The sequence below is a fragment of the Mustela putorius genome, unplaced genomic scaffold, assembly GCF_011764305.1.
Source record: "Mustela putorius furo isolate JIRA1106 unplaced genomic scaffold, ASM1176430v1.1 tig00000874_pilon_pilon_pilon, whole genome shotgun sequence".
NCBI classification, from domain to species: domain Eukaryota; kingdom Metazoa; phylum Chordata; class Mammalia; order Carnivora; family Mustelidae; genus Mustela; species Mustela putorius.
In genome coordinates, this window is record NW_025421505.1 from 2,769,000 (window position 1) to 2,790,031 (window position 21,032).

General features: G+C 42.5%; 1 protein-coding gene across 1 annotated transcript in view; it reads left to right on the top strand.

The window, feature by feature from the left end:
• The first annotated feature begins 369 nt into the window (after positions 1–369).
• The window catches only part of PAK5 (p21 (RAC1) activated kinase 5), a 103,465-nt gene continuing 82,802 nt past the window's right edge, over positions 370–21,032 (top strand). The window contains exon 1 of the mRNA XM_004751554.3: positions 370–578. Within this exon, the coding sequence (XP_004751611.1) occupies positions 375–578 (204 nt within the window). The 5' untranslated portion in view covers positions 370–374. The remainder of the gene's footprint in view (positions 579–21,032) is intronic.

A 21,032-nucleotide genomic window follows, 5' to 3' on the forward strand; every position in this document is an offset into this window, starting at 1 on the left:
TCCAGGATCCAGGCTGAGGGAACATGCACAAGACAGGTCTTCTTGCCAGATGGCAGAAGCACAAGGAGGAAAGTGGAGACACACAGTGCCTTCAAAACCCTCTACCCTGGACTGCACAGCAGTCCCATGGCCAAATCCAAGATCAGTGGGACAGGGAACTATGTTCCACATGGCAAGGGCAAGGAGAAAACAGATTAGGAAGGAAATACCTCCTCTATGCACCCTGAAAATCCAACTTTTGTCTTTTGCAGCTGAGACAGAGAGGAATCATTGAAAATCTAGAACTGCAATGGAATCATTTTTCCTGTCGTCTTAATGCCAGCGAGATCTAACCAGTGATCTCTTGTTCTGTTTGCATTTCCCAGGTTTGCATCATGTTCGGAAAGAAAAAGAAAAAGATTGAAATATCTGGTCCCTCCAACTTTGAACACAGGGTGCACACTGGGTTTGATCCGCAAGAACAGAAGTTCACGGGCCTCCCCCAGCAGTGGCACAGCCTCTTAGCGGACACGGCCAATAGGCCGAAGCCCATGGTGGACCCTTCCTGCATCACACCCATCCAGCTGGCTCCCATGAAGGTATGGCGGGGATTCTGTCTTTTAGTCGGCTCAAGAGGCATGTTCTCATTTGAAGCAGGGCACCATCTTTACAGGCAAGCTAGAAAAGTGCCTAAATCATGCACTTGTTTTTTAAATCTCCGCTGATGATCCGTACTTATTCTCCAATGAGTATAATATTCCCCACTTATTGTCAATTGCAGTACATGAAAAGGAACCTCAGCTTTCAGATGTGAGATTTTTTAAAAAATCAAACACATAAAACACATAAAATGCAATCACAAAATAGAGAAGCCCTATTTCTACTTTAAAATGGTGTTTGCTAGTCTTCATACCGAAGAATATTATTGACCCCCACTGGTAAGTGTTGGCGGTAACTTCTGATTAAATAGAAATTAAATAAATTAAATAAAAACCTTTAGGTGTTTTGCATTTGCCCTCAGAATGATTAAACTTGTATATAAAACTTAATACTAACAGATTTTCAACAATAATGATTCTTATGTATGTATATACATGCACATATACCTACATACCTAAAATAGTGTGCATGTTTTATATGTAATCATGTTTAAATACATATATATTCATATTTGTCTTCATGGTCTAGCTATTTCAAATAAAAATGAGTCACTTGAGTCTTAGGATATAATTTACCTTAAAGAAAGGGCTAGTAGATTTTTGGCAAGGGATGTTCATGAGAGTAACTGCATTAAAGAAGAAATTAGTTCCAATAAATTTATTAGTATTAGTTATTATGTTATGTTAGTCACTATACAGTATGTCATTAGTTTTTGATGTAGTGTTCCATGATTCATTGTTTACATATAACACCCATCACTGGGAATTTCAGGTATGTCAAGTGACTATAGAGAAAATCCAGTCATTGCTATTTCTTTTTTTTTTTTTTTAAGATTTTATTTATTTATTTGACAGAGATCACAAGTAGGCAGAGAGGCAGGCAGAGGGGGGGGGTGGAAACAGGCTCCCTGCTAAGCAGAGAGCTTAACACGGGGCTTGATCCCAACACCCTGGGATCATGACCTGAGCCGAAGACAGAGGCTTTAACCCACTGAGCCACCCAGGCACCCCTCATTGCTGTTTCTTTATGTGTCTCAGAATGGTATGAATTCTGTAGACCACCAAGCAATTGCCCAAAAGCTATCTATGGGGGTTAAATGTCATTGAAGTTTATTGTCCTGTTATTTAAGAGATTAGATTCTATTCTATGTCTCTTCCTCATGACATTAGCAGACATCTGAGGTATGAATACCTTCTTCTGAGTAAACTTGGATATTGAATACATTGTGTTTAAGTGTTTAGACAAAACAGGAATGGTTGTGTTTTTAGAGGATGCAAAAAAAGAAGCCTACCTGGTGAGTTGCTGGAAATTCTTAGATCACCAAGGCTGAATAAATTAGCACTGTGATTCCATCATTCAAGCATAGTTTTTGTCATTTTCTTTTGGTACTGTTTTGTTTTGTTTTCTATTCTGTTATTGAAATGGGTGGGTCTGTTCAACCCAAAGATAAATACAGAGTCTTCTAATTGTGCATTTTGTCAGTTTGATTTTCTGATAAGATTTTGAAATTTTTCAGGCAGCTAAAATGCAAAATACTCGAAAGATGGATATTTGCGAAGATACATCTTTAGGGACAAAAAGGGTAATGATACTTAATAGAAACTGACCAATTAACCAACTCTACTGGTTGATATTAGGCAGTATCCTTTTATTGAACAGGATTTTCTCCCTAAGGGAAGCCTAATGCTTCAGAATGACTAAATAATTGGTGGGGGAGGCATATCTGATACGAAACTGGGACTAGAAAGAATTTGTTTTTTATTTATTTTTATTTTTTCTCATATCCCAAGTTTTTCTAAAACTCAGGCATTGGAATATGCATTGTGTGCAGAAAATTCTCTGCCACTGATCGTCACAGAGAAGGTAAAATGCCCAAGTGAAATACAGTTATTGAGTGTGGTTATCAGATGATGAGGAACATTCTAGAAGGAGGCAGTCTTAGTATAACATCCTAGCTAAAGGCCCAGGATGTGTGCTGTCTTACTAGAGAGCATCGTTTATTCACTGTGGTTTTTTCCACTCGTCTGAGCCCTAGCAGGCCCTGGCTGGTGGTAGAGGAGGACACGCCTATCTCAGTGATAATCCACCGTTCTTGGTGGATGGTGGACTTAACAAGACTTCTAGTTCATTTCTTCCATCTCTCAGGTGGGCTGGCCCATATCCTCTCTGACAGCCCCATGGAGAGTCGGAGCAAGGTTTCCTACCTGCCAAGCTCCTGAGCCTCAGGATTCTCTTACTCACGGTAGGGGCCTTCTTGCTCTGATGCCCTATGAGTGAGCCTCCAGTCTGTATGAAATGAAAATATTTTTTAGAGACACTTATATGCAAACCACAAGATGACTGGAAAATACATCTCCAGCGTAGACCCAGGCCTGAATTTTGCACATGGGACTTCAGGCACAATTTTGCCTGTGAGAAAGAAAGTAAATACAGATGGGGAGTGACAAAACAGTATTCAGCTAGGCTGAATTTTCCCCAGAAGAAGTAAAGTTAAGCAAATGCTTTCAACTGAAGGATGCCCCATAAATCCGTACTTGATACTCTCCTCCTGATCCTGAGTGCAGTTAATGCTATTGGGCAGTACTGGTGGTCCGAGGGAATCCTGCAGACTCCACCAGCCCCTCTAGAATAAAGAAAATAAAAGGCTCAGGGGGCCAAAGTATGTCATGTGGTTCGGATGATCCCGCTCTTTGGAAATGTCTTCTCTGAAGAAATCGTCCCTATTTTAAACATATTATAATAAATCATGCAGAATCTGTTTCAGAAGTCTGAACAACCCTTGAAACAAGTTATGAAGGAATTGACAGAAAGGAGTGAGAAGAGCTGTGCAGATTTAAAGCTTTTTTGACAAAGTTCTTCAAGTAAAAGCAGCAATTCTAATTTGCTCAGGTTGTCCTGTAACGGGGTCAAAGAACAATGAGAGATCGTGACGTGAAAACAGTAAATGGAAGAAATGCATAGTGCCTTGCACTGTGGCAAATTGCCGGTTCCTGGGTAGCCATCAGTAAGCTTTGGGCAGGCTGGTTCTGAAGGGAAATTCACCAGCACAATGAACTCTTCTCTGATTAGAGTTTCAGCTGTTCCAATTCATAACCTTCTTTAAATTGCTTGTCTCCCTTGCCAGGACACCCTTCTTCCATATAGATCGATTTCAGTCAGTGTTTCTTAAACTATAGTCCATCCGAGTCCCCTGGAGGGCTTGATAAAACACAGATTGCTGGGCTCATCCCCAGAGTTTCTGATTCAGCAGGACTCGGTTGGGGTCAGAAATTTGCATTTCTAATAAGTTTTCAGGTGATGCTGATGCTGCTGGTCTGGAAACCACACTTTAAGATCTTTGATTTAGGTAATTATAAAGGAATTTATCTGCATAAGGTATAATCAATACAAGTTTATGCTGGTCAGGATTTCTAAATGCTCAGAAATGTAACCAAGAGCACAGGTTAGCTCAGACTTGCATCAGAAGTTAAAATGCGTGTACTCAGCCAAAGGCATGTAGGCAAACTGAGAAAATCTGAACCCTCAGAGGTGGTGGAGGGGTTTGGGGGAGATCCCTTTAAAATATTTTGTAAGTACCTTTGGGAGACTCCTTTTTCTGTCCAACATCATTTTGTCCACGGAACATCATAAGCAATATTACCAAAATTACTTCCGAATGAGATGCATTTATATAAATGGCAGGTTGAACGGTCACATTGTTCTTGTCCCTTGCTTCTTAAACTTGGACTTTAATAAAAATCTCTTAAGGAGTTTGTTACGACCCAGATTCCCCAGCTCCAACCTAGAGATTCAGATTCAGTAGATCTGGGGGGGCTTGGTGATTTGCATGTTGAACAAGCCCTCATTTGCTGCTCATGCTGCTGATGGTTGAGGGGAGGGGCACATTTTAAGAACCACTGTTTTAGCTGGACTAAAGTTCGAATTTAATGGTCACTCTCTGAAACAGCCGAGAAATCATTTAAAAGATGCTAAAAGTAAATATAAAGGATGATATTAAAAAGCCTTTGTAGCTTCTACCTAACGTGAACAGATAGCATGTTTTAATATTTGTTTCATATTTGGTTTTCAGTTTCAAGTATAGAGCTATAGAAATAACAGTATTATTTGTTATACTGAAATCTTACTAAACGATGTCATCCTATATCTAATATTCTCCAACTTGCTGTTTTGTTTAACATTGTTTTGAGATAAATCATATGTATGTGTAGAAAATGAGTTTATTTAGGAATTAGAGGGTTTGGAGGGTTTTTTTGTTTTGTTTTGTTTGTTTGTTTGTTTTTACAGTTTATCCGTTTCTCTATTAAGGGATATTGACAAGTATTTGCTATTTGTGAGTAATATTGTCATGAACGTCCATGTCTCCTTAGGCACATGGTGAGAAGTTATTTTGTAGCAGTTCTCAAAGTATGGTCTGAACTCTTTGAGGGAGTCTGCATGATCAAACTCATTTTAATGTACCATGGGGTCATTTGCATTTGCATTTTCCACTCTCACTCTCTCCTAAGTGTACAGTGGAGCTTCCTAGGAGCTACATGACATGTCTTGACGTCATTGGTCTGATACCCAATGGAGCAGTGCTTTGTATTCTTATGTTCTAGATATTTCTCAGTTTTGATTTCAAATACAGTAAATGTTGATAGATAAAACATAAACCAAAGTATTTCGGAGTCTGTCCTCCATAATTATAAGAAGTTCTGGAGACCAAAAATTTGAGAACCATTGTGTTTAGGCTGACGTCAAATTTTAAAGATTTTTTTTTTAAGATTTTATTTATTTGACAGAGACAGAGAGAAATCACAAGTACACAGAAAGGCAGGCAGAGAGAGGAGAAAGGAGGCTCCCCGCTGAGCAGAGAGCCTGATGTGGGGCTTGATCCCAGGACCCTGAGATCATGACCTGAGCCAAAGGCAGAGGCTTAACCCACTGAGCCACCCAGGCGCCCCAGGCTGATGTCAAATTTTATCATATGTGGCTTCTACAATTTGCTCCTCACCCTCTACTGATGGTTTTGGGTGGTTTTTCTTTTTTAATAGAGATGTCTGTCTTCTCTAGTTGGCTGGTAATCTTCAAGTCTCTCCAACTATCTGAGATCCTTGGATGTAATATTCCTTCCTTTTCAGTGTCACAGAATATAATTTGCCTCAACCAAGAGTTTCAGCATCATTGAAAATCTCTACATCGTTGCTCACCATCCCTTCTCTAATTTATCTTTCAAATTCTTACTGACAGTCTTCTCTTTATCTTTTCAAGGTTGAAGATGCGCAAAGAATACCAAAGCAAAACTGGCTCCGCCTGGGTTTGCTTCGTCTTTGTCATCTTTGGTGTTTTATTGTCCTTTAAAGTGAGGTTCTCCTTCCTCCTTTACCCTTGGCCATCACGTCAAAAAGCATCCTACTCTCAGAAACAGGGAAAATCAAGAGCAGGAAAGGCTCAGGTCTGGCCACACCGTCCGTCCTTCTTGAGGGCTTGTGCCGCTGTTTCGTATTCTCCACCAGCAGAGCCTAAGTAGAAAGCTCATCACAGAACACTCCCATCATAATTACTCTCTAATTCTCCACCCTCTGTCTCTTTTCCTGATTCACAATTTCACATTCAGGATTTATGTCTTCAGAGCCACATCATCCTTAATTTAGTTCTGTTTCCATGGGACTCACCACTTGCTTGGGAAGTTTTGCCATCCACTTTTTTGAACTACAAGGCAACTCTCCAACATTTCTGGCATTGATTTGCTTTTGACCCAAGGGAACAGGGTCTCCCAAGGATCCTTCTCATTTCCATGTCACCGAAGGGCTCTTCCTCACTGCTCAGACTTAAGTGTGGAGGGATCATTTCTTCTAGTGCCACCTTCATCTTCCGAGAGCTGTCACCAGGGGGTTCAAACTGGGCATCAGATGGTTGTCATGTTCGTAGCCAAATGACACTCACGGCAACTGTGAGAGTCGAAGGTTGCCCCTTCATGACTTTGGGGCCCCTGTGCCTGTTTCATGTCTTATAATCTGAAAGCCTCCTACACTGCTAGCTGCACTGAGTGATTCCTACTCTCTTATTTTCATCCCAGTGTTTTCCACCGGCTACCCTCTTACAGCTGATAGAGCCCCCCCATGATTTTCTTCTTAAATCTGCGTGGCTGTACGTCTTCCTCCTTTCAGGTCTGTTCCCACTAAAATATCCTACTCAACATAGAAGCACCTTCCTTACAAGCTGAAATCCAGTGCCCAGATGCTCACCCTGCTAGGCGCTTAGGATTGGAAAGAGGAGAGAGGGTTCAGGGAGTCCGACACTGGAGCGGAGGCCCAAGATCTGCCAGTTCTGTGTGTCTTTAGATAAGCAGCCTACCGACTTCTTTGAACAGATGTCTCCTTATCCATAAAGTGAGGATCAGCTTATGTGGCCAGGATCCGAACTCTCTAGGAGCTTTAGTGTGTGGAAGAGAATGCGTTCTGCAGTTTGTACTTCGGTTTAATAATGGAATAAAATTACAGATCTGGTGAGCAGTTCTTTAGAAAAATATCCCTTATGACTGAATTAATTCTGTTGATCAAATTATATATTTAGATATTAATTCATCAGAGTCTTCCAAGCATTTCAAGAAAATCAAGATTTCTTGCCTGCTTCAACCATAAACATTTTTAGAAAAAGAGTAAGTGCCTATAAACCAACAAAAACAGTAAATAAAATAAGATAAAAACAGAGAGAGTGACAAACCATAAGAGACTCTTAACTGTAGGGGAAAAACTGAGGGTTGCTGGAAGGGAGGTGGGTAGGGGGATGGGGTAAATAGGTGAAGGGCATTAACAAGGGCACTTGTTTTCTTGAGCACTGAGTGTTATATGAAAGGGATGAATCACTAAATCCTACTCCTGCAACTAATACTATACTGTATGTTAACTAACTTGAATTTAAATAGAATCTCAAAAGAGAAAAAAGGCATAAATTATCATAAGGCCATGAAATGTATTATTACACCAATACCTAGCCTCCTATACAAATATTGATAATGTCGGGGCGCCTGGGTGGCTCAGTGGGTTAAGCCGCTGCCTTCAGCTCGGGTCATGATCTCAGAGTCCTGGGATCGAGTCCCACATCGGGCTCTCTGCTCAGCGGAGAGCCTGCTTCCCTCTCTCTCTGCCTGCCTCTCCATCTACTTGTGATTTCTCTCTGTCAAATAAATAAATAAAATCTTTAAAAAAAAAAAAAATATATATATATATATATATATTGATAATGTCATTGTTAAGCATGTACAAAAGGTTGCCGATCCTTGTTTATTAACTCAGAGCCAGTTCTGAGATCTGTATCTTTAAAACCCACAAGATGCAGAAAATTTTACATTAATTTCACTCATTCATTTATTGAGTGCTCATTCTGTCCCAGGGGTAGTTCTGGGCGAGGAACTTCCTATTTGAATAAGAAGTGCCAGGTGCCTATTCTGGGGAGCCTGACTCTTCATAGGAAACAGATAATGATCATGTAAATAAGTAAACAACACAGCTTTGGTAGCATTAAATGAGATGAAGAATATCAAACATAAAATATTAAAAAACTGAGGGCATGGGGAAGTTATTTGGAGTCCTTGAGTAGAGTCCTACTGGGAAGGTGATAAGGGAACCAGGAGAAGCCCAGGAGGATAGAAATTCACAGATGGAAGGAAAAACCAGTGCAAAGGCCCTGTGGTGGGAACAAATACGAAGACTTTAAAGGACAAACAGATCCTCATGAGGCTGGAGCACAGTGGTTGGGGAAGAGAAGTGGGAGATAATGGTCAGGTAGATAAGAGGGTCTGGATGGTGTTGGGGCTTTTAGAAGTCACAGTCAGGAGTTTGCCATTGGTTAAACCCCAGTGCATGAGGGATTGCAGTCTCAGATCAAGAAATTGTTCTATTATGAAATGAATTAATTCATTTAAAAGTCAGATCCAGGTCGCCTGGGTGGCTCAGTCGGTTAAGTGTCTGCCTTCAGCTCAGGTCATGATCCTGAAGTCCTGAGATTGAGCCTCTCAGGTGGGAGCCTTCTTCTGCCTTCTGCCTACTGCTCCCCCTGCTTGTGTGCACTCTCTCTCTCTCTCTCTCTCTTATGGATAAGTAAACTCTTTAAAAGGAATAAAAGCACAATCCAATTTAAAGTGTCCCAACTATATTGATTTGATATGCCATCCCTCAGCGTTTAGGGACATTATTAATTAAATGGGTATAAGAGTTGAGATTCAAGGAATCCTTCTGATTATATGATTTTGATAAATCTTCTTACAAAACAAATAGTGTGTTTTAAAGACTTACTTTTTTTGGAAAGGAAAATGTAAACATGAAATCTGTGGGGCACATCACCTGGATTTTAAAGCCTCTCATCTAAACCAACCAACCACAAAAACCTACAGCAGGGTATGTTGACTGAAACCAAGACATTCCCTAGGAGAATGGGTTGTTAATCCTGTGCTGAGGTTATCACTAGTATTTCCATCCACACTTGCAAAACCGCCGCTGGGGATAACAATTCTTTCAGTGCCCCTTATGTCCTGGAATCTCTCCTTCCATTTTCAGTATGCCTTCTCAACTTCCCACAGCCAGAGAGAATGTGGAAGAAACCCATCACAGTGGCCTTAAATTCTCCCACTTGCCTAACGTCAGGAGATTTGAACATGATGTACCCCTTTTTCCAAAGCAGTAGACAAAGCCAAGACCAAAGCCAGATGTATTGTATACGTTCATTTCTATGATCCAGTCATATCTGAAAGCTTCTGAGAACAGTTTTGCCTTGTATCAGTGAGATTAGGATTTGATGTGCCCCATGCCCGCCCCCCACCATGTGCACATGCATGCCCACAGACCCCTCTGAAAGTTAAAAATATAAAATCATCATCAACCACTTGTAAGTACCATCTTTCTTTTTTTTTTTACTGCAGGGTTTTACTTAAGCTACCTCTACCTTAACATTTCCTTTCCAAGATGGAGCAGCTTTAAACTCAGATGTTGTTCCTCCAGAAGCAGCTGATGGTTTCAGGGGAGAGGGTTCTATCGCAGGAAAGTGATCACTGTGGAACCTCACCCCTTCTTCCCTTTCCAGGAGGGAGGCTGTAAGCATTACTCCTCTTCTGGGCCTCCAGGTTGTTCATCTTTCTTTTTTTTCTTTTTTCTTTTTTTTTTTTTTAAAGATTTTCTTTATTTATTTGACAGACAGAGATCACAAGTAGGCAGAGAGGCAGGCAGAGAGAGAGAAGGAAGCAGGCTCCATGCCGAGCAGAGAGCCCGATGCAGGGCTCGATCCCAGGACCCTGAGATCACAACCTGAGCCAAAGGCAGAGGCTTAAGCCACTGAGCCACCCAGGCACCCCCCTCCAGGTTGTTTATCTTAACACCCAGGCAGCTCTGTAACCACACCGAAAGTAGCCCACACCTGCGACTCACTGAAACAAGCCCCAAATAATTGGATGTTCCTAGTCCATGATCCTGGAACTTAGGAGGTGGATTCTAGGCTTCCAGTTAAGATTGGACCACCAAGACGGGGGTGCCTGGGTGGGACAGTGGGTTAAAGCCTCTCCCTTCAGCTCAGGTCATAATCCCAGGGTCCTGGGATCGAGTCCCGCATCGGGCTCTCAGCTCAGCAGGGAGCCTGCTTCCTCCTCTCTCTCTCTGCCTGCCTCTCTGCCTACTTGTGATCTCTGTCTGTCAAATAAATAAATAAAATCTTTAAAAAAAAAAAAAGGATTGGACCACCAAGACCTCATACAAGAATGGCCACAATCACTCCCTCTCAAGAGCTGAGTATTGGCAGTCACCCTCAAGACCAAGGTAGACATAAATAGAATGTACCATGTATCAATTGTCAGTAGTGGGTTGTACTAGAAAGTAATCTAGGACTAATTGACAGTTAGGTCTATGGCTTCTGCCTTTGCCAGCATCCCTGCTGTGACTGTGGTCTCCTCTGACTCTGGAGAGGAGGTCGGTCAGTTCCCACATAGGGACAGGGTGCATGCAGGGGCTCTGCGTCCACCTCATTGTGATTGTTTGATCCCAGGACTGATGCCAGAGCAGATGCTGGTGGGAGGCAAGGCAGGCATCAAACTTCTAATAATCTGTGGATTTTATAGGAATAACCTAGGAAACAGGCCTGACCTGTTACCAAACACTGGAGATGTTTATACAGAGTACATCTTTAATATTATCTTGTGGTGTTCTCATAACAACCGTTGAATAGTTTGAATTCAGTTGTGTCGATGAAGTAAACAGTTGTATAGATGAAGAAACTCGTGCTCTACTCTAAGTGGGTCCCAATCCCTGTGCTTGTTAACAAGCAGACTTGGGGTGGTTGTTGGGTGCAGCTTCCCAGCTTGGGAGTCTGGATTGAAAAAGGTTTAGGGAGAAAGAGAAAGAGAGGGCCAAGACTGTAGGCATGGGATGGGTGGGCCATTACTTCTCCTGGATGAAAGGAACTGGGGAGAGTCTGGATTCAGGGGCAGAGTTGACGGAGCTAGAGATCATGGGAAGACAGGAAGGGCTGGGGGTGACATCAGGGAGACCTGAGGGATGGGGGTTCTCCAAACCCTTCAGGCCCCTTCTGAAGTGTTAGAGAGTCCCACACACATGCAGTGTGAGAGGTGAGCATTTTCTTCTCCTTCACTTGGGAAGTTAATGTGGAGATGCTGCTCTGGAATTTAGGCCAAAGTTGTAGACTCCCAGAGAGGTGGGGGGAAATTACCTCTTCCATGGAGAGCACCATGGTTGATCATTTGTTGAAATCCACCCAATTTCTAAGTTGAATGCAGATCTAATGTCAGAGAGGCAGTTGCATTTGGCTGCCCCACACTCCCATCCTTTTCTCTACTCCTTCTCTGCCCTTCTTTCCCAATGGACTAAAGATGACTTTGTATACCCCTCACCTCCAAAGTATTTGCTTTTCATAAGAGGACCATGGGAAAAAGGCAATCATTCCAAGGAGAAGACCTTATATTGTTGTATCAGATGAGTAGAGTAGTGAGCCAGAGAAATTTTCTACTTTGCTTCAAGTCACGCGTGAAAGATCGACTGGCCTAGAGAAGGTGGACACAAAACACAACAAAACATGCATAATCAGAGATGTCCGTGGCCAAGCACAACCTGTGCTGCAGGAGTGCTTCACGTGGACCATCTGTGGCAGACTGAGTTATTAGACTCAGTTCTTCATTCCTCTTGCCACAGCCTCATGGAGGACTAAGGACTTCCCCATGCCTTGATTTTGGATTTGCCCATGTGACTTACTTTGGCCAATCCAGAAACATGAACAAAGGCTCAAAAGGTATAGCTGAGCTTTACCTTTGGGCTTTTGCCATCACTGTAAGAAGAACATGCCTTGGGTACCTGGGGGAATCTGGAAGACTGAGCAACACACAAAGCAAAATTACCCTTGCCCACTTGCATCTCTACAGCTTGAAGCAGCTGCTCCAGCCCCAGGCATACTGTGTGAGCCCAAGCGTGGAGCAGTTTGTTACACAGCATTATTGGATGACTGACTGATAACATTGTCTCCCTTAGCATTCATCTCAAATTTTCAAGTGGGCACTATCTCTTAGGGAAGGAAAGCAAGGCTCATCAAGGCTAAAGACCTTGCTGAAGGTCCCATGAGCTAGCAACTGAAAGGAGTCCCAGCTTCAAACTCCAAACCTGTCTGACTCAAAACTCAGGCTGTGACCACCACATCACCCTGTTTCCTGATGATAAGGGTACATCTGGGCATGGTCTTGCATGTATAAATGATGCTAAGTCAAAAAATTACTTCTTTCTTACCCAGTCCTGCCTTTTCATCGAACAGATGAGGTCACTGAGACCCATGTAGGTAGAGTGATTTTTCCCAAGGTCATAGGGCAGGTTAGTGCTAGAAATAGATATTGTCTCTGAGTAAAAGGGGTGCTTCTGGAGTGCCTGGCTGGCTCAGATGGTTAAGCATCTGCCTTCAGCTCAGGTCATTATCCCAGGGTCCTGGGATCAAGACTCACATCAGGGTCTCTCCTCAGCGGGGAGCCTGCTTCTTCCTCTCCCTCTGCTGCTCCTCTTGATTGTGCTCTCTCACTCTCTCTGTCAAATAAATAAAATCTTTAAGCCAAAGGGGGGTGCTTCCGATTCAAGCATTTAGAAAGCTCAGATGTGGCCCACAAACTGGCACTCTCTTGAGAATCTGAAAGCTATCCCTTAAATGCCTGCCTCCTTGTGATTTTTCATTTCTGCTACATGATTTTACTTTCTAGTTGCAGAGTGCTCCGTGTCCTTTGCAACGTCTTTTACTTTGCATGTAATCTACAAGTCTTCTCCTGTGAATAAGGCAGAATATTTAAATAGGAAATGTCTGTGCAAGTGTGCACCAAAAAGCAAAGAATACGCATCCGGACACGTGTGGCTCACTCTCTCCAGGGTGGCTGCTTGCTGCTGATCATGCCTAAGGTCAAACCATGAACCCTCCGTCACAAGCCTCTCTCCAGACTTGGGTTAATTTCCCACCGAGTGACCTGCTCTCCACTCCTGACAGCTGAACTCATCAACTAAGGATGGTTGTGCTTTGATAACTGGCAGATTCTATATAAAGGGAGATGATGTTCTCGGGAATGCCTTATTTGCCCCAGCTCTTCTCTCCTGGCAGAGGTGACCTAACTGAAAATATTCCTTCTAAATCAAAAGGAAAAAAGCATGTGGCTCTCTGTGACTCCCACTTGAAAGATTTAATTTTATCTCTCATTTAGCATCTTATAGAAATTGGGGCACTAAAATGACAGCCACAGTCTTCTTTGGGGACACTGGCAAATCCTATCATTGTTATCATTCTGTTGAGTCATTTTAAATAGAACAGTTACATTGCTGACTCTATTTAAACCAGCGATAAAGCAGTTTACCAATGCTTTGGTCATGTCTAAGCAGCACACCACTATCCAACTGATTGACTCTTCTGTTAGCTAGAAGGTTAAGATTTCAATGAAGACAGATCTGCCAAGATGGCACTAGTCTAAGTATTTTCTGTGATGGCACAATCCATCACCTGTGGGGAATCTTTGTATCAGCTAGCTTGTATTGCTGCATAACAAATTACCGCAAATATAATGGCTTAAAAGAATAGACTTTTTTTCCCTCTGTTTCAATGTCTGGAGTCCAGGGCATTTCTGAACTGGGTTCCTTGCTCAAGCTTTAACAGGGCTGCCATAATGAGGTCAGCAGGACTTCGTTGCCATCAGGAGGCCTAGCTAGGGAAGAATCTACCTCCAAGCTCATTGAGGTTGTTGTCAAAAGTCATCTCCTTGTGTTTATGGAACTCATGGCAGTTTGCTTCTTCAAGGTCAGCAGGAGGGCAGATCTACTCCACTTGCAGTCTTGTGTATACCTCATAACATAATCATAGGCTATATCCTATCACTGTTGCCATATCATGTACCATCACCATGGGAGGCACCTCACATCGTCTTTGCCATATAATATAGCACAGCTGTGGAAGTGACCTCCTACCACCTTTGCCATATTCCTTTGGTTTGAAGCAAACCACAGGTCCTGTCCACACTCAGGGAGAAGGAATTACACAAAGGCATGAACACGAAGGGCCTGGAATCACTGGTGGTGGTAGGGATTACCCTCTTTGGTCCCTGATATCCCTCCCACATGCATTCACCCAAGCTCTTTCTTAAAGTATCTTCCCATTAAAGTGTCATCTTCAAGAGAGCATGGGATAAGGTGTGGATAAAGCACTTGGATGTAATCTATTAAGTGCAGCTGCTGGGGCTGGAGTCCTTTCCAAATGTGGACTTGTGAAACTAAACAGACATCTATCCACATTCTCCCTCCACCCCTCCTCCCAGCTTATGATGGTGGTATAGGGTAATAGATGTAGACATTCCAGTTCAAAACAGGGGAAATGGAAAATAAGACAGAATCACTGGTCCAAAGCTCCTGAAATCCAGCCTGGCAAGCATTGGGATTTCCTTGATTAGGTTTTAAGGCTTTGGAATAATCCTAGGTGGTTTGGATTCCACCCACTGACTCTGCCCTTACTCAGCGTGAAACCCTGTGTTTCAGAACAGTTTTTATCAACCTGCATTCTCCTGCCAGTAGAACTTGGGGAGTCTGAAAGCCTCCCTTTCTTTTCTGTTATCTCTCTGTCCCTTGGTCTAAGCTAGCAGTATTTCTTTTCTTCTCTTTTCTTTTCAAGACTTTATTTATTTATTTGACAGAGAGAGAGACAGTGAAAGAGGGAACACATTAGGGGGAGTGGGTGAGGGGAAAGCAGGCTTCCCACTGAGCAGGAAGCCTGATGCAGGACTTGATCCCAGAACCCTGGGATCATGATCTGAGTCAAAGGCATATACTTAACAACTGAGTCACCAGGCGCCCCTCTAGCAGTATTTCTACAGAAACAGTTTCTCAAGAACTTAAGGACCTTATGTAGATTTCACTGTGGTTTACTCCATTTATCTCCAAAGTATCTCCATAGATATATTTTTAAGATAAACCCTTCTATACTTTGTTTGGTCTCTTGCTAAGATGGCTGAGGTCAGTGCCCTTAAGCTTCCTAGAGGTTCTCTGGTTTGATTGAGAAGATCTGTGGGCCATACCCTTAATTTCTCTAAAAAGCCCTTTGTATAATTACATATTCTGACCTGTAGTTTTTCTGTTTTTATCAGAGTTGTACAGTCACATCTCAGCCTTTTCTCTGGAGCATGCTTTTCCAAGAGTCCAACTCTTGCCATTTAGAGAGGCTCAGAATTGTTAAGTCCTGAGATTCTGGTTCCTTTTTAAAAAGTTGTTTCTTCTTGCATTTTACTGTAAGCAGAAAGACATCAGGCAGCACCTTTCACACTTTCCTTGGAAATCTTTGATCTGTCACCAAGTTTATCACTTCGAGCTTCAACTTTCCACATAACTCCAGAGGATGATTTTGCCAAACTTTCTGCCAGTGCAGAGCAAGGATGCCCCTTTCTCTGGTTTCCAGTAATATGTTAACTTGCCTCTGAGCCCTCATAGTCAGCATCCTCGAAGTCCAGATCTCTACAAAGAAACAGCAGCCTAGACTTTCCCTACCATGTTCCTCAAAGTTCCTCAAACCTCTACTCATTTTCTGGTTTTAAAACCCATGTGTTGTTATGGACTGAATTGTGTCCTTCCAAAATCCGTATATTGATGAAGCCTTAACTGCCACTGTGACTGCATTTGAAGATGGGGCCTTTAAGGATAAATGAGGTCATAAGGGTGGGCCCTCATCTAGGACTGGTATCCTTGTAAGGAGAGGAAGAGACTCCAGGGGCAAGCAGACACAGAAGGAAGACCAGGTGAGGACACAGAAGGAGGCCATCTGCAAGTCAAAGACAGAGGCTTCAGTAAGAAATAACACTGCCAATACCCTGATTTCTGATTTCCAGTCTCCAGAACTGTGAGAAATAAATTTCTGCTAGTTAAGCCACCTCATCTGTGGTACTGGTCACGGCACCCCAAGGAAACCAACACACATGTTCTTAGAAATTTTTTACAGTGGCACCCCAGGTACCCAAATCTGCATTAGTTTTGTATTGCTGCTTAACAAAGGACCATAAACTCAGCAGCTTAAAATAACAGAGATTTATTAATACCCTCCCAGTTTTCATAGGTTAGGAGCTGGGCACAGCTTAGCTGGATCCTCTGCTCAGGATCTCATAGGACTGAGATCAAGGTGTCAACTGGGCTGCCATCTCATCCAGGGGCCCAACTGGAGATGTGTCTGCTTCAAAGCTCATGTAGGTTGTTGGCAGAATTCATTTCCTTGTGGCTTTGGGGGAATGGAGTACTCAGACCACTAAGAAAGAAAAGTAAAAAAAAAAAAAAAAAAGTGTGGTGGGGGTGTTGTTAAGGAACAGGTAACTGCTGTGGGCACCAGGGACTCAGTCTTCCAGGATTGGCCCGAGAGACTTTGTAGAACACAGCTCAGAGTTGCCCCAGTGAGGAAGCTGAAGCAACTGTCTACCAACTTTAACCCCTCAGTGATTGTGGGTTCTTCCTGGGAGTTAATTCCCTGGCAAACTCCAGCCTTTCCCATATTTGGTTAGGCATTCCTCAGAAACCAGAGAATGCCTTCAGGTAGAAAAGACTCAGGAAACATTCAGCATGGATGGGAAATGTCTGCAGGTGACTTTTGAGGTGGGCAGAGGGCATAAAGCATGTCACCAAAGGTAACTGCTATCAAACATCCGCTTTCATTTCTAGTCAGGTATTTATTGTGTACTGACTTTTTTCCAAAACCTGAAGCTCTAGAAAGAAACAGTATTTGGTCCCTCTCTCTACAGACTACCTAATCTAGTCGGGAATCACATTAGTAAAGACAAAATATAATGTCACAAAAGGATATAGGACACGTAACATATAACACAATAGAACATGTAAAAGCTTTTATGAAAGCTTTGAGAATGAAATGGCTGTACTTCCCAGAAAGTTTAGGGAAGGTGTGAGCTTGGATTTTTTTTTTAATTTTTTTTTTATATTTTATTTATTTAACTGACAGACTAAGATCACAAGCAGGCAAAGAGGCAGGCAGAGAGAAAGAGGAGGAAGCAGGCTCCCCATGGAGCGGAGAGCCCAATATGGGGCTTGATCCCAGGACTCTGGGACCATGACCTGAGTCGAAGGCAGAGGCTTTAACCCACTGAGCCACCTGGGCACCCCTGAGCTTGGATTTTGAAAAGTGTATAGTCATATATTGGTGCCTAATGGAAGGATACCCCTAAGTAAGAATATTGTTACAAAGAAGAAGTGACAGTGTCTTGTTAAGAGCCCTCTGGAGCCAGACTATCCAAAATAATTCCCAAAGCTTGATTCGACCAATTTCACCTAGCTGACCCTATGCAAATTCCCCAGCTCTGTGAACTTCCATTTCCTTATCTGTTCCTAGTAGATAGAATAGCACTACCTCATAGGTCTAGTGTGTGGGTTTAACAGTTAAATAGATTTAAAATATTAGTAGTCAATAAAGTGAAACAAACCCAATTATCATACGTATAGAGTAGAATGAAAATTGCCCTTTTTTTCTGAGGACAACAGTTTAAGTTTGTTTTCCCTCACAGTTCATAAAGACATATATATGTCTCAGTTTTATAGATAACTCTCTAAGGTATATAAAAGTTAGTTCTCAGGTATTGGTCAGTTGTCTTTTTTTTCAAGATATATTTATTAATTTGGGGTCGGAAGAAGAGGGAGAGGGAGGAAGAGAATTCTCAAGCAGACTTCCCACGGAGGGAAGAGCCTAACATGGGGCTCCGTCCCATGAACCGTGAGATCATGACCTGAGCTGAAACAGCTGTTGGTCAGTTTTAACAGCAAAACACCCCGTCTGTCTCTCACTTACGGGGGCTTTCAAGTGTGAATTTCTTCAAGGCATGTTTCCCGTGCCACAGGGCATTCTTTTCCCCATGGAGCAGGAGCCAGAGAAATGGGTATCCCAGCAGCTGCGTCTTGTACCGGGAAGCCCTGCTTCCCCACCCGGTCAGTTTTGCCATCTTGGTTAGACCTGCCCCCCTCCCCCCCTCAAGCTGAGAGGCCAGATCAGCTGAAACCCCAAGCCAAGTTCACTTCTTGAAGGCTGCAGGGGTGGGAAATGGGCATTATCTAACAGCTCCAGGGAGAGATGCATTCAGAAACAGTTTCTTCAAAATCTCAGTGCCCTAAAGCCAGATCCCAAACATGTAGAGCAGGAAGCTGGAGAAGTTTAGTGGAGTGCAATCAAACCTTCTCCCAAAATGAGTTCTCTGGTATATTTAACAGATATTTTTTTATTCCTAGAAGCAAATGTGCTGCTTGGGGGGGGGGTCATTTTTAATAACCTTTAGGTTTTTTCAGCATATGAAAGTAATAGCTGTTTACATTAGTAAATATAGAAAACCATGGAGAAGGAAGACCTAGTATATCTCCACTGCCCACTGTTTAATCTTGATGTATTTTGTTCCATTTTCACATATACACACTCTAGGGAGAACAGTGCTTTTTCAGATTTTATTTCACTTTTTCACCTACTGTAGCAGTTCCCAAACTTTGTTCACAGCACCCCTCAGGGGTTATCAGTTTTGTTACAGCACCCCCTAGGTAAAAAGAAGTATCCATTCCATTTATTAAGTAACTTCAATCAACAGCTTAGTAAGTAAAAATAACACATTTAAATTGAGATTTTTAAAAATTCCTGTAATTCTTGGGGCGCCTGGATGGCTCAGTTGGTTGAGCATCTGCCTTCGGCTCATGATCTCAGGGTCCTGGGAGCAAACCCTGTATCAGGCTCAGGAGAGAGTCTGCTTTTCCCTCTGCCCTTCCCCCGCTCCTGCTCGCGGATGCACTCTCTCTCAAATGCTTCTACAAATGAAAATAAATGGATGTAATTCTTAAAACACTAATGAAATGTGCACATCTGTTGGGCACATGTGACTTCTTTGACCTTGGGGCCAGGTTGGATACGGCAGCCTCATTTCCTGTTCCACATTGATTTTCACCCAGAACTTGCTTTTTTCTTGTGGCCGCTGCCAAATACACAACTTAGCATTCAATGATGTCATCAAAAAGCATAGAGGGGAATCCAGTGCAGAAATGAATGACCTGGTGATTTACAAGGCTTCTGACAGGTTAGATATTGCTGTTTCCTTCAAAAGTTTGAAATATCCTGTCACACCGTGTGAGTTCATGACAATCTTCTGGAGGGAGAATCAGCATACATTTTGGGAACCATGAATCATAGTGTTATATTGTCTGTAACATTATTTTTAGCGGCAACATTAAGACGGGCATACTATGATTTGAAATCTTTTCTGTTGTTAGGAATTTATGTTGACTGCTGGTTTGCTATCGATATGTTCATTGCCCTCAAAAGGCGAAGAAGTTCCATACTTTCATGTAGAGGTGGAATTTCTGAACACACAGTTACTACGCATAGCTATATTCTGTTATATTCTCACCTTGCGGAATCAGAGCCCAATTAGCCCAATTACCTGATGGCACCTGCCATCTTGAATGCTTTGATTTTCCACCAACTCCTATGATCTTCTTGGTTTTGTCAGTGGTTCAGCTTCAGGAACAATGAGCTTATAACAGGAAGCTTTTTTTTTTTAAACCCATCAGCTATGCTTTCAATTTCCAAGTTAATGAGTAAAAATAAAGCCAAGGACTTGATAAGACTTTATAAATTAGCAACAACTATAGAGAACAGATCCTAGAACCCAGGCAAGGAAAATATAGACTAATAAATATTATTATAAAACCCCAAACTCTGACTTTTGATAATTTCAGACCCAAAACCTGAGCTCAGAATGGTCTTCTACCCCCTTGGTGAGTTTGGCTCAGCAAGAAAATACATCAGGGTACCACTCAGCCTTTTGCTTCTCTCCTTGGAGTAGTGTTTTTAGATAAGGATTCAGGTTGGGAATTAGCTCTTAAGAAGACATCCCTTCCCTGTGCTGGGTTAATGTACCCTCGGCTCTAAATGGCATCTTCCTGCCTTGGAAGGTTGTTATGTGGATCAAGTCAAACAAGAAAGAACAAGTGGTGGTGCAACATGGGGGGTTAGGGGGTAGGAGAAGAATCAATGAAACAAGATGGGATTGGGAGGGAGACAAACCATAAGTGACTCTTAATCTCACAAAACAAACTGAGGGTTGCTGGGGGGAGGGGGGTTGGGAGAAGGGGGTGGGGTTATGGACATTGGGGAGGTTATATGCTATGGTGAGTGCTGTAAAGTGTGTAAACCTGGCGATTCACAGACCTGTACCCCTGGGGATAAAAATATATGTTTATAAAAAATAAAAAATTAAAAACAAAAAAAAGAAAAGAAAGAACAAGAATAACAGTTCTCTGTAAACTGAAGGTGTTAATAGAGGTGGCTGGTGGTAGTAGGGGTGGGAGAAGGCAGTAGAAATAATCCTTCTTTTTAACCTTCAAGAAAGGCCACATGTAGACGTGAAAGGCCCACAGTTATTTTATGCCCAGTTAGAAAGTTCCGTTGTCCACAAACCAATGTGTCTAAGGGTATGGGTTCTCCTCCCAAATTTGCAGATAATAGGTTGAGAGTTCAGTTTTCTCTGTAGGATATGTATTCTAGGGTGCAGGGCTGGGGCTAATAGTACTCATTATTTGAATGGACATGACCTTCTCTGGTCTTACTATGGAAAGTTAGGTACGTTCTTGTTTATCCTTGTACCATAGACCTGTTTTCTGGGGCTCAGAGCACACAGGGGACTTGCCGAAGGTGACACAGCCATCAAACAGCAGAGCTGAAACACGTCCCGCCCAGCTCCTGAGATGTCATGGCCTTTCCAGGCAGCCAGTCTGTGTTTAAGAAGGATGCTACTTGCTAAGGGTAGAGCAGAGTTAACAGTATATTACAAGATGGGGATGTGCAGAGAAAATCAACCTTAATTTCAGGAAAACAGATAACTTGGAAGAAGCTCT